This window comes from Dufourea novaeangliae, unplaced genomic scaffold (assembly GCF_001272555.1).
Source record: "Dufourea novaeangliae isolate 0120121106 unplaced genomic scaffold, ASM127255v1 scaffold14, whole genome shotgun sequence".
NCBI lineage: Eukaryota > Metazoa > Arthropoda > Insecta > Hymenoptera > Halictidae > Dufourea > Dufourea novaeangliae.
In genome coordinates this window covers 1-12,754 of record NW_015373890.1, presented here as the reverse complement: position 1 = coordinate 12,754, position 12,754 = coordinate 1, and the positions used below count along the sequence as shown (strand labels likewise).

General features: G+C 37.0%; 3 protein-coding genes across 3 annotated transcripts; 1 reads left to right on the top strand and 2 right to left on the bottom strand.

Annotated features, from left to right (window-relative positions):
- Positions 1-319: 319 nt before the first annotated feature.
- On the bottom strand, positions 320-1,862 carry LOC107187055 (putative GTP-binding protein 6). Its single transcript, XM_015575053.1, has 2 exons — positions 831-1,862; positions 320-751 (listed from the first exon to the last, which is right to left on the bottom strand). Exons 1-2 carry the CDS (start codon positions 1,860-1,862, stop codon positions 320-322), a joined length of 1,464 nt encoding a protein of 487 aa, XP_015430539.1.
- A 587-nt stretch (positions 1,863-2,449) lies between these two features.
- LOC107186564 (dynamin-binding protein-like) lies at positions 2,450-7,043 on the top strand. Its single transcript, XM_015574462.1, has 10 exons — positions 2,450-2,711; positions 2,808-2,985; positions 3,065-3,183; positions 3,263-4,699; positions 4,773-4,922; positions 5,066-5,686; positions 5,782-5,964; positions 6,044-6,649; positions 6,730-6,958; positions 7,030-7,043. The coding sequence occupies exons 1-9, from the start codon at positions 2,622-2,624 to the stop codon at positions 6,922-6,924; spliced, it is 3,579 nt and encodes a 1,192-aa protein (XP_015429948.1). The 5' UTR covers positions 2,450-2,621; the 3' UTR covers positions 6,925-6,958; positions 7,030-7,043.
- Positions 7,044-8,497: 1,454 nt separating this feature from the next.
- On the bottom strand, positions 8,498-12,745 carry LOC107186489 (quinone oxidoreductase). The gene is made up of 2 exons (XM_015574355.1): positions 12,012-12,745; positions 8,498-10,651 (listed from the first exon to the last, which is right to left on the bottom strand). The coding sequence occupies exons 1-2, from the start codon at positions 12,725-12,727 to the stop codon at positions 10,234-10,236; spliced, it is 1,134 nt and encodes a 377-aa protein (XP_015429841.1). The 5' UTR covers positions 12,728-12,745; the 3' UTR covers positions 8,498-10,233.
- Positions 12,746-12,754: the final 9 nt, after the last annotated feature.

Below are 12,754 nucleotides of genomic sequence, written 5' to 3'. Positions count from 1 at the left end.
CACGTGCGAAACACGTGTATGGAACGACTGGTAAAAAAGAAAAATCTCAAGAGAGACAGGTCTCAATCTCGAGGATTCTGACGACGGTAAGTGCTTAAGTATATTTAACTCGTTGAGAAGAGAGGAAAAAAACAGTTTCTGAAATATATTACATGAAGAAGATGACATACGTTTCTCAACACTTTGCACCTAACCGAAGGATTATTATATTGGGCCTACACTGTAGATTGCTATTGCCGTATTAGGTGTCAATCAAAAAGAATTATGTAAATGAAATTACAGTGAACAGTAACACGAGAAAACGATTTAAGTAAACATTTTATTGCTTGCAAAATCGTTTCAGTCTGTAAAATGCTGATGTCGTCATAATTACATTCATAATTAAGTATTGTGGATCTTCAGAGTCAGGCTCTGCATCAGTGACCGTTGTTTCCTTATATAACCATGTTGCAACGTGACCACCTACTGGGACTTTAAAGCGTTTTGTTATTAAATTAGCAGCTTTTAGAATTTCTTCTTCTATTTTGAATCGCAACAGGTCAGTGCCGATAGACTTAAGAGCGGAGATAGGATACGTGTCTTCTGGTAGCGTCTCTTTCTCAAGCGAATTCTTGTCGACGATATCACATTTATTAGCCACGTTAATTATTATTTTGTTTTTGTCTATCATAGGTTCTAGCATTTTCTGTATGTGTTGAATCTGTGCATTGACATCGGGATGACTCATATCATAAACATGCACTATAATGTTCTAAAATAATTGAAGAAATTAATTGACGATTTTTTATCAAATGTTTGGTAATAATTACGAAATGTAGCAGTAAACTTACTGCATCTATAGCATCTTCTAGAGTAACTTTAAATGGTTCTATTAAGGTCTCTGGTACATCCTGAATAAAACCAATAGTATCAATGTAGAGTACTTTCAACTTATTGGGGAGGTAACCTTGGTGAACTGTTGTATCTAAAGTAGCGAATAACTTATCCTTGGGCTCCATTGATGAATCTCCTGTTAATGCTTTTATTAAAGATGTTTTCCCAGCATTTGTATAACCAACTACAGCAATAGTCGGGAAACCATAACTCTGCCTTTGCCTTTTCATAAGTTTTCTGTGTTCCTTTAAATTTTGAAGAGCATTTTTTAATTTTTTTTCTCTGGTTTCAAGTAACTCCTTTGTTTTATCGTCTATGCGTGTCCTTCCTATGTTGCTTTCAGCTAAATCGATCATTTTCTTCTTTATATATGGAATTTCTGCTATAGCCACTTGCAGTTTTGCTTCTGCAGTCTTTGCGTGTTTGTGAAATATATGAATGACTACAGTATAACGATCATAAATTGGTAAACCAAAAGCCTTTTGCAATATTGCAATTTGTACAAACTTCAGTAAGTTTGTACTAACAAACACTGCTGTCACACCTGGGCAACCTCTAATTTCTCCTTTCAAAGTTTCAAGAGCTCCACTACCAACTAGCTGGTTTCTTTGTAGAGTCAATAGAGGAACAATTTTTTTACCAACTACAGACCAATTTGGTAATGTGTTAACAAGTGCCACTGCCTCTGCTAACTGTAAGTCAGGTGTAGTATTTCTTTTCTTCCTAAAGCCCCATTTTATATATGGCTGTATAATGAATACTCTATGTCCATCAAGAATTTTCCCTAAATAATCTTCAGATATTTCTTTATAAGTATGCTTTTCTTCTTCACTTTCCTCATATCCTTCGAATTCTTGGATAAAATCATGTTTAAATCGGTGAATCAGATTTAATACAGTGCGTTCTCCCTTTCTATGTATCAAGTTTATTCTATTATAATATTGAGCCTTATTTTCTACTACCTGAAAAAGTTTCTTTAGGCACTGCATTGCGTAATATGTGTATGTTACCAATTAATTCATAAATGTCTATACATTAGTTATAAAATACAAATAATTTTGTATGTATATATAACCTATATGATACCATAACCTCAATATCATTAATGATCAGTAAATCTTAATTTAATTGTAGTATAAAGAATTTTTTGTTTACTTCTGTATATATAGTTTCTTTTTAAATTTGCTCCACATACACATACAAGAATATTCTATTCCAAAACGAAGTCTTTAACATCACTATATAATAGTTCATGTGGGAGTAAATACTAAAATACACATCGTTAAATAAACAATAAACAATTGTGTGTCACGTCAGAATAATTAATATTCACACTTGCAATAATGTTATACTTTCGTATATATTATATATTCATTTCGAACAAAACAAGTGAGTGTAAACTTTTTGACCAAAATAAACACAACAGGTACTAACTTTTTTAACGAATGATAGCTTTACTATAAATAATAGCTTTAGGTAACTTTACAAGAAATATTAAAAAATAATTCTAATCGTTCAAACAGTACATATTTGTAATATTGCGATACAATTTGTTATTTAATTGGAACATGTTTCTTCGCGCGCATTTAATTTGAGAATCGACATAATTCTGCACAGATGTTCCCCTGCCACGTGACTAGCCACCTTATCACAAGACTGACAAGTGTCCGCCTCGGAACTGCGGATTGTGACTTTCCACAATACGCCGAAATAACACGCAAAAGTCACGGTGATCACGCATAGGAAGAATGGAGCCGGGAATATTGACTAAAGTTTTATCTGATTTTTTCACGACCGTCAATGGAGAATTAAGCTTACAGAAAGGGGAATATTTTTTGGTAATTTTCGCGCTCTGACATCTATGTAAACATATCCATATAACCCTACCGAAATTAAATACAAATTACGTCATGATGTTTATAACATTGGAACAGGTATACAGTGTCGTTGATAAACATTGGTGTTACGGAGAATCTAGAGGCAGGTCAGGAAAATTTCCTTCGAGCCACTTACACAAAGTAGACATCCCACGTCTACAGGATTCAGAAAGTTTGTATGTTACTACTGCTGCTTTCCCAGGACAACAGGATGGAGATTTATGTTTTGGACAAGGTACTTTACTTCAACACTTGTAGTATAACATTTATTCAGGGGTAGTGCATTTATTTTAAATCATATTTTATGAACCCAGGTGAACTTATTATTGGAAAACAAGATGTTGGGTCAGGGTGGTATTTCGGGCAAATAGATGCCCAGAAGGGTATATTTCCTTTAACTCATGTTTGGCAACTTGACTCTAAGCTGTTAAAAGTATGTTTTTTTTAAATGATGCTTATTTTATCAATGAAATTACTTAAAATTATAAGTAAGGATCATTTGTTGCTTTTAGAAAGCTTCAGAAACAAAGACTACAAGGAAAAGAGCCAGAATAAAAACTAATCTGAAAGCCCAACTTGATGGTGAGCTTGATTTGGTAGAAGGTGAAATGGTTATTGTCACAGAAATCCTTGATGATGGCTGGTGTCGTGGCATAACGGATAGTGGCAAAGAAGGAATATTTCCAGAAGGATTTGTATCTTACATAAACGATAGTCCTGATCAATCGGATGAAACCTCTGTTGTAGACAATAATTCTTTTCCCACAAGAGTGACTCACAACGATACAGCATACAAAAATATGAATGAAGCAGCTATGCAGTCTTATATTGAAGAACCTGCACCAGATTACTATGACTTATTTCCTCAGTACAAGACAACTGTGTCAGATCCAATGGAAAGCATTGAGGACAATATTAGTTTCAATACATTGGATGTGAAACCTTATGCTATAACACTGTATCCATTTAATGCTCAGTTTCCAAATGAACTCAGTTTTGGAGCAAAAGAAGTAGTACATCTCATTAAACACATAGATTCAGAATGGATGGAGGGTACAATAGACAATCACAAAGGAATTTTCCCGATATCTTATGTTAATATTATAGTTGACTGTATTGAAATCAGTAACGAGCAAAATTTTTTTGACCAAGATACAGCAACCACGGAATACAATGAATTGGATCCTGATACACAAGCAAGGGTGGAGTATACCTTTAAAGCTCAAATGGATGGAGATCTGAGTGTCAAGGAAGGTGATACAGTTACAGTGATTAATATGGCCAATGCTGATTGGGTTAATGTCAAAAATGCATCTGGTAAAATTGGATTATGTCCAAGAGGATATTTGAGTGTATCAAACACAAAGTCGTTAGATGATTCGCAAAATATATTGGAAGATTTTGTTGTGATACAACAAGATGAAGTAGCACCTAAGAGGGTCGATGAGCAAAAATTAAAAAGACTCTCCGAACCCCACAGACCTGCACCACCTGTACCAGCACCGGGTAGTGTACCATTACAGAAAGATGTAGTAGAAAATGAAGAACCGAGTCTCGAAAATGCCAATCAACAAATGGACATTGCTGCCAACAACAATTTAGATGTTAAACAAAAAAGAGCAGATCAAAGGCAAAACGTTATATCAGAATTAGTGATTACAGAAAAAGAATATGTTCGTGATCTAAAGTTAACATATGAAACATTCAACTTGTATAATCCGAATTCACTTGAATCTTTGGGAGTTGATGTAACTATTCTATTTGGTAACATTTTTGATGTAATTCAAGTTGCAGAAGAATTGCTAGATATGATATTAAAAGCAATGAAAGGATGTGATGAAGAATTACAAACAGTTGGTCCTTGCTTTACGAAAATGGCGGAGAAATTAAAAATTGTATACGTGAAGTATTGTGGGAATCATGAAGCTGCATTGATTCTATTGAAAAAGGTAGTGAATTAAGAGAAAAGAATACACTTTCCCCATATACTCTGTTTTACATAGATGTCTTTCATAATTTCAGTATGAAACTAATGAAGAAATAATGACAGTATTTAATAAAGGTATTGAAACGCTACGGTATCAAGTAGCTTGCTTCGACATGAGTTCCATTCTTATAAAGCCAGTACAAAGAATATTGAAGTATCCTCTTATTTTGTATGAACTAGTAAAAGTGAGTATAGTTATGAATCTGTTTTCTTCTTTTTTTTTACGAAATACTGCAATCCACTTGATAAGTGCTTGCATGTACCAATGCTTGCTTATATATTATCAGTGTATTATAAACTACTTTTAAACGATCTAGTTGTTTTTTAGTGTACAGACGACAATCATCCAGACAAATCTGCTGTCGAAGAAGCATGGAAGACCATGACAGCAGTTGCAAGTCACATTAATGAATACAAACGTCGGAAAGATTTAGTGTCCAAATATTTGGACAATGACAATACATTAATGAGTAAAATGGCGAAACTTAACATGCATTCTGTAGCAAAGATGTCCACAAGATTGAGTACACGATTGTCCGCGAGTTTAGGATTAACAAATGTCGCGGTTGATCAGGACTTTGAACAACTCGAGAGACAGTTCAGATCAGTAGAGAAATGTACATTTCAGTTAGCTAAAGATGTAGAACAGTGTCTCATACACCTAAGCGACGAAGCTATTTCCGGAGAAGTGTTATCAGATTTTTTAATTCAATACTATCAGGGAACACCAAATATCGATGCCAAAAGACTTAGAGACATAAGATCGACCATTTGGTCGCAATTTATTCAAGAATTGAAAGTGTGTTTGAAAAACAGGGTCAGTGCACCTGTGAATTACTTGGCCACATTATTAGAAGGACCCGCAGTATTAATAACAAAAAGACACGACAAACTGCTCGACTATGATGCAGCTATTTCTAAGGGTGACAAGTATAAGGAATCAAGAATTGTAATTACCTTATGTTGTTGACTACTTCTTTTTTTTAAATATGACTGTAAAGATAATGCTAACGTACATTATTGTTTCATTTAATACTTATATAGGTACAGGATGAATTGACGACAGCAAAAAGTAATTATGAAGCTTTAACGCAACAGCTGTTAGAAGAATTACCGATTCTGAATGATGCAGCAACTAAAGTACTAGTAAACTGTATTGATGCGTTTGCACAATCGCGGAAGCTTCTGTGTGGAAAAATCACCAAGCGATATTTAACTCTTTGCGAGGTACTCTAGCTAATATAACAACCAATATTACAACCATTTAGATGGAAAGCAATTAAAGTGCTTTTACATGTATTTGTAGACTTTAATACAACTATCACCTCAGGATATTTTGGAAACATTTCTCGTTAATCATAGTTTATTATGGAATCAAATAACACGTTTCACATTTGCTGGAACGAATCCAAGAATAGAAGGAACTGAATCTAAGTGGTGTCCTCAAAGCGAAAGACAAAGAATCGCGCTGAGAACTAAATATCAAAGCGATAAGTTATACATAGTTACAGAGAATGTAGTAAGCACCTCATCTTTGGATATGGCTGCAACTTGTGGAACACTAGTGGCAGTAATAAAGAAACAAGATCCTATGGGTGATACAAGCCGGTGGTTCGTAGATAATGGAGTTGCGCAAGGATTTTTGTCAGCTAAAATGTTACAACTGCAACAAGTACCACAAGTTTGTTTGTCAACTGAAAATAACACCACCACAACCAAGTCGAATAATACAAGTATGCCTGATTTAATTTGCATGGATTCTCCTATAAAAGAACAAAAATCCTTGTCTCAAACTCATCTACAAGAGTTGTTGGATTGCAATATAGAGGAAAGAGTAAAGAAAGATGGTCACTATTATGGTAATGTTGAACAAATTCCTACAGTTAAACTGTATCAGAATCTAAACTACAAGGTATATGACAATATATTGTTTATAGTAAAATTATTCTGATAGCGTGATGGACAATCATAAATTATAATCTCTCTTTTTAGTTATATTATGCAGAATATGATTTTGCTGAAACTATTCCTAGAACATTACCCATTATTAAGGGGCAAGCTTTAAGACTTGTTAGACCTCATGATGAAAAGGGAAATGATGAATGGTGGCTTATGGAAGATGGTTATGGTAATAAAGGATATGTACCTAAAAATTACTTACACATTGCACCTACTACAAAACAATGAAATCATGAACAGAGCTTGCTGACTATACAGATCTGTACGTTATATTGCTAATGTTAGTGCCTTAATTCAAATACTATATTGCTAATGTTAGTATTTTAATTCCAGGTAGCACCTTAATATAGTTTTTTATTGTGACAAATTTGGATGAAAATTAATTGATTAATGAGATTGATTGATTGATTGATTATTTGATATTAATGTTGAATATTTGTAAACGGGATTATGTCAAATTGCATTAGAATGTCTGTTGCTTATGGTACTTATATTTACATGCTTTACACTTGAATATGGATCACAATGATTTATTCTATATAAGTGCATACATTATGTGTAATTAAGAATTGTATATTAGAATTGTATCTACATATTAAGGCGATATATTACTTCTGTGATAATATAAGTATGTTTCTCAATTAATGTACTTCCAGTTTTATGTGTAAATTTAATTGTTACTCTTTAAATACGCTTTTTAATAAATTCTGTATTACCGGTACAAATGGAATGAATTTTTTAAATTGTAAATAAATGTACTGGATGTTTTGATGAATTAATTACTAAATGCTGTGGCCTGAATATGAAATTTCTTGAAAGATTCAAATATAATAACGGCCATCTTTGCTAGTAACTTCTAACATACATATTCGTTGTCTATTTGAAATAGACATTGTTTCGTAGAAAGAAAATTTTAGATCACTCTATTATGAATACTTTAAAAATCATGTGAATTGTTATAATGAATACTCCGTATATTAAAGGAACAATTGTTCAATAGTTACCGATTCTTCGTTGACTCGAACATGGGTCCTTGCTATGCACCAGCGTTACTGGACCAGATACTATTTTTGACATTGCACATTCACACGTTATCTATCTATAGTAATTCAATGTCAAGTTGTTACAAAAAAGTAATATTAACTAGTAAAACAGTAACAAAACATACAAATTGATTTTTTACTTAAAATTGATACACGAACATCGGACGCGCAACCGTGCGGTAAAAGAAGCGCGAATTTACTAACGTACTTATCGAACGAGAATCGTTATTACACTGTGCTTCGATTATCGAATATCGATTAGCAAGATTGGTTTGGCAGTTATTTTAAATCTGTTAGATTCAAATAGTTTATCTGAATATTACTATTTTATGAGTTATATTTTAATTATTACTACATATAATTTTATTAAAATACAAATTTTAAGTAAATTAATAGGAGGAAATGACAGTACGGAAAATATGTATCTGTTATTCGTTAAGTAAATACTAAAATTGGATAAATGAAATTTTTCTGAAGAGAAGTGATAGAGTAAAAAAATGACTTGGCAACATTGTGAACACACATAGTATTTCTGTAACGTATATGACCCAAAAAATATCCAGCTTCTCAGAAGATGCTATTTCTATCCGACATCTCGTCTCTGTAACCTTACCAATTAACCCGCGCTTAATGAAACAATATTCCCGATTGACTTGATCGATCACGAACTTCGTTCCATCCACGTGAAGTGAACGATATAAACGATCTGGAACCCAAAGGATCTTAGGAGGAGGAGCGTACTGAAGCACACATTTTTATTTTTAATAAAAAACGTATCTGCTATATTATCACCGTAATATAATACAAGTACTGCCACGATCAACAGCCGATATAATAACGTGGTGACGTGTATCTACACCGCTAAATTATCGCCTAGGGTTACGATCGAGAAGTTACGAAAGAAAATCAGAAAGAGAGAAGAAAGAGAAAGAAGAATTTCGCTTAAATAAAAAAAACAGTCTTTCGAGGTACAGCGACTTAACAACACCGAACAGATGCAATTAATTAGCTCTCACTTAGAAGTATTACACGCGAACAAACGATTAACTTATCACTAACTGGCGCAACGATGTCAAAGGAATACTGTTCTCTAACGATAATTCATGAAATGCCCTCCATCGTGAGTGCAGACGTCGCGCGAACTTCGCCTAATCGTCCCCGATTACGCGATACAAACCCTTATAAATGCTATATTATGCGTGAACGATAAATCAAGTGTATTTAAACTATCTCGAGTAATTCTAAAGCAGTGTATCTTCGCAGTTTCATTTGAGAAATCGTCAACAGATATGAGAGGCTTGTTCCCAAGAAATCGTGGGAAAAGATAGTTCTTTTCTCGCTTTACACAGAATACGAATATACATCGGTACACGTGTTCAGAGTACATTCTGAATACGATCTACTCCACTTAAACAAAATCTGGGTACCGATTCATAAAGCACACCCAGACCGGCGTCTCATTTCGAGGAACACCAGAGACTATGACATTAATTAGAATTCAATTGACGTCGAATATTTAATGTTACGATTAATGTTCTTCCTGGTCTATCGAGACCGTATCACTTCGCGTTACCACGCTCGAATCTACCAGAGAGACTTTAACCCACGATCAGTGGATCCTGTACTCGACAAGTTCCGTTCAGGGCGAGTCACGTGAAATGTAGATAAAATATGTTTGATGAATTTCATCGGTGTACCTGATTACATCGGGAAAGCAAGTTCCTTGCCTCTTAACTTCGTCATTACAGAATACCGTTATCCAACCAACAAACTCGAGTGTTAAAAATGCAACCAATCCTCTCTCGGGGAAACTCCGTTCGTCGAAAATATGGAACATCGTATCGCGATGCTATCGATGAGTCCTGAGTGAAAACAAAACCGTGACAATGGACTCACGGGTGAAGTGAATATTGCGCGACGGCTACGTCACGACTGTCAACGCGAACTTTCTCTACGTTGCTCCGGAGGTATACATGACATCATCATTTCATTTAATACTTCTTACTAAACTATGACAGTACGATCGCAGGAGACGCTCCGCCGTGATTCTCGTCGGTCTCTCCTGAACGTTCCGCTCACGAACACGAAGTGTGCAAAGTGTATAATAATCCATCGTGTACGGGACAACGATCCACAATCGATCGAAAGAAATCATGTCCACGTACATACATCATCGATACGCCTACATCGTTCAATCATTCTTCCTCTACGACGATCAGCTACGGTCTCTCCGGCTGTTTATATCGTTGACGCATAGAAACGCCTTTTACCCATCGGCTGAGAGAAAGATCGACGTGTCTCCACGCGAGGAGAAGAAACAACGCGAGACGATCATCGCTCAGAAAATCTCAAACTTCAGTCCTGAATACCCTTTGATATTCAGCCGCATCCTCTAATTGATCCGGTCTAACCGTTATTTCGAGCTTCTTTTATGTTCGAAGTTTTCGCGCCGGTCCGTGGGGCGCGTAATGTTTTATATCCCAGGGGATCACCTTTAATCGGCCGGGTAGAAGCGTAAAATCGCGCGTCCTTGGATCTCCGAGTGGCACAGCTTGTGTACCACGTCCAAGACCTCCTCGGCTGGGTAAACGGTGTGCGGAGGAGGCTCGATCTCACCGGAAGCCACAAGTTTCACCAATTCCTGCAACTGCTCCAGGGTACCAGGTTCCACCGATTTGATGCTCTGTTGCCATTCCTCTGCTCGTCTGCTGAACTTCGGCAGAAGTCGATCCGCGACATCTTTGATCACGAACACGACGCCCCCTTTGCTGAGACACTGCATGCTGCGATGCAGGCTACGAGAGGTTGTACCGAAATCGATCACCACGTCCACTTGGCCGCCGCAGGCGTCCATCGTGCGCTCGATCAGCTGCTTCTCGTATAGATCCTCGCTCCACTGGACCACGTTCACGCTGTATTGAAACAGAAGACTGTTGGTGAATAAATCGAATGAACTGATGGGTGGACGCTGATAAACTGGGGATACAACGAGCTAGCTACTCTACTTTTCGAAGAAGATTATGTCCAATAAATTTTTCACAATGACGTTTTCATTGGCACCAGAAATTTTGGTATTCTTTAAAAAAATTTGACAAATGAAAAGCAATAATCCATTTATTAAACGACTTCCATTTCTTATGAATATCATTATTATGTCTTCTACTTTCTCTATTTTATTTCAACATCGATTCAATATAAAAACGTTTGCTCCTTCGAAGACAATTTTACTCTTTGAAAATATCATGGGTCGCCAGTGACGCATTTATTTGCAACGCATGATATAAAAGTCAAAGTGATTTCTCCGCAACTTGACCCATCGAAACTGTCGATGGACTCTTCTTCTTCAGACATACTTAAAAATTATTGCTGCCTACACAGAAATTCCTACGATCTCAACCGATTACGTTCTCGCAGCCATAGGTGCAATTAGCGTAAGTGGACTGCGGATATTCATGTAAATTGAAGTCTTCGTGCAGAAATTTAAAAAAGTAGGAAGTAAACGAACATTTATTTCTTACACGGTGATTTTATCCTGGTATAAATTAAAGACGTTAATAAACTTCATGAAAGTTTTTACATTATTGTACTGCACTAGTTTACTCCATGTATACATAAAATCCGCAGTTCAGACTTTAGTGAAACGTCAAGATGCATAGTGAAAAATCGGAACACGATAAAACAGGAAAACACCGTTATATACAAACACTTCTTATTCTTTATATCAGATTAAGCGATATTTAAGTGCATGGCATGTTGCGTAAATAAACGGACACGGAAAAAGATTCGAGATAGAAGTTTACGTAATACTTATCACGGTTAAAGATGTGTCAAGTACCAAGAGTTATCGCGATAACTTCACCGTTGATTTATCGATACGATCAGTTCCTTCAAGTAACGAAACCAAGATCGTTTCCACGTTAGAGATCGGACAGGGAAAGTCAATTTTTCGGTTCAAAGATCAACGAGCGTATCCCCCGTGATCCACAAATAAGACACGCAACATGCAGCTACCGATCCACGAAAAGCGACAGAATTCTCGAGAAAAAATCATTGTGTACTCTGACATTTACAGCGCACATTTTTTTCTCCTATTAATAGAACCTTACTCAGACCGCATCTTATCAAGTAAACAATCTATACTCGAAACCACCGTATATTTTCTCAATCTTCCTCGAGCAATGTCGCTTTTCCGGAGCATCCGCAAACACTAAACACCCCTAAACACCTACACACGGACATCGATATCCAACAAACCCCGCGAACGTAACTCACCGTTGGAACTCTTGTGCCATGGTCAGCCCATCATCCTTCAGCGAGGCGATCGTGATAGTGACTCTGTCCTTCATGTTGCTGAAGTGATACGCCGCGATACGAAGTGCCCAGAGAGCCAGGCCCCCGGTACCGACGATCAGTATCTTGCAGACGCTATTCACGCCCCTTTGTTTCAGCAACGCCTGGACATGTTCGTGGGCTGCGAAGACGGTGTTCATAGCCAAAAGGGCACCGGCGGGCAACATGGCGGCCACGCTCAGGCTCATGTTGTCAGGAATTTTTATCAAGTATTTCAGATCGTGGACGACCAGATACTCGACGTATCCGTTCGGTATACCCTCGTACGGATAGAGGATCACACGATCCCCGACCGCGTAACCACAATCTTCGGGTACGTTAGCGCCCAGAGTTTCGATCACTCCAGCGACCTCGTAACCAGGAAATAAAGCCGCGTCACGGACTCCATGATGCGGCAAAGACATCGGAAAGTCACCCTCCACCGAGACTTCCGTGGCCAAACTGCTGCTGCTGGACAGGGAGGTCAGACTGCCCAGGCTGGGCGAACGACGTGGATGGTAACAGGCACCTGCACACATCACCCGGATACGGGCTCCGTGGGACGGGACTTCCGGAACCGGAACGTCGAAACTGAACACCCATTCCCGACCCGTCACGCTCGGACTCTCGATGGACACCTGCCTACAGAGCTTGTTCATTTTCTCCTCGCTGCAACAAGAGAAGAC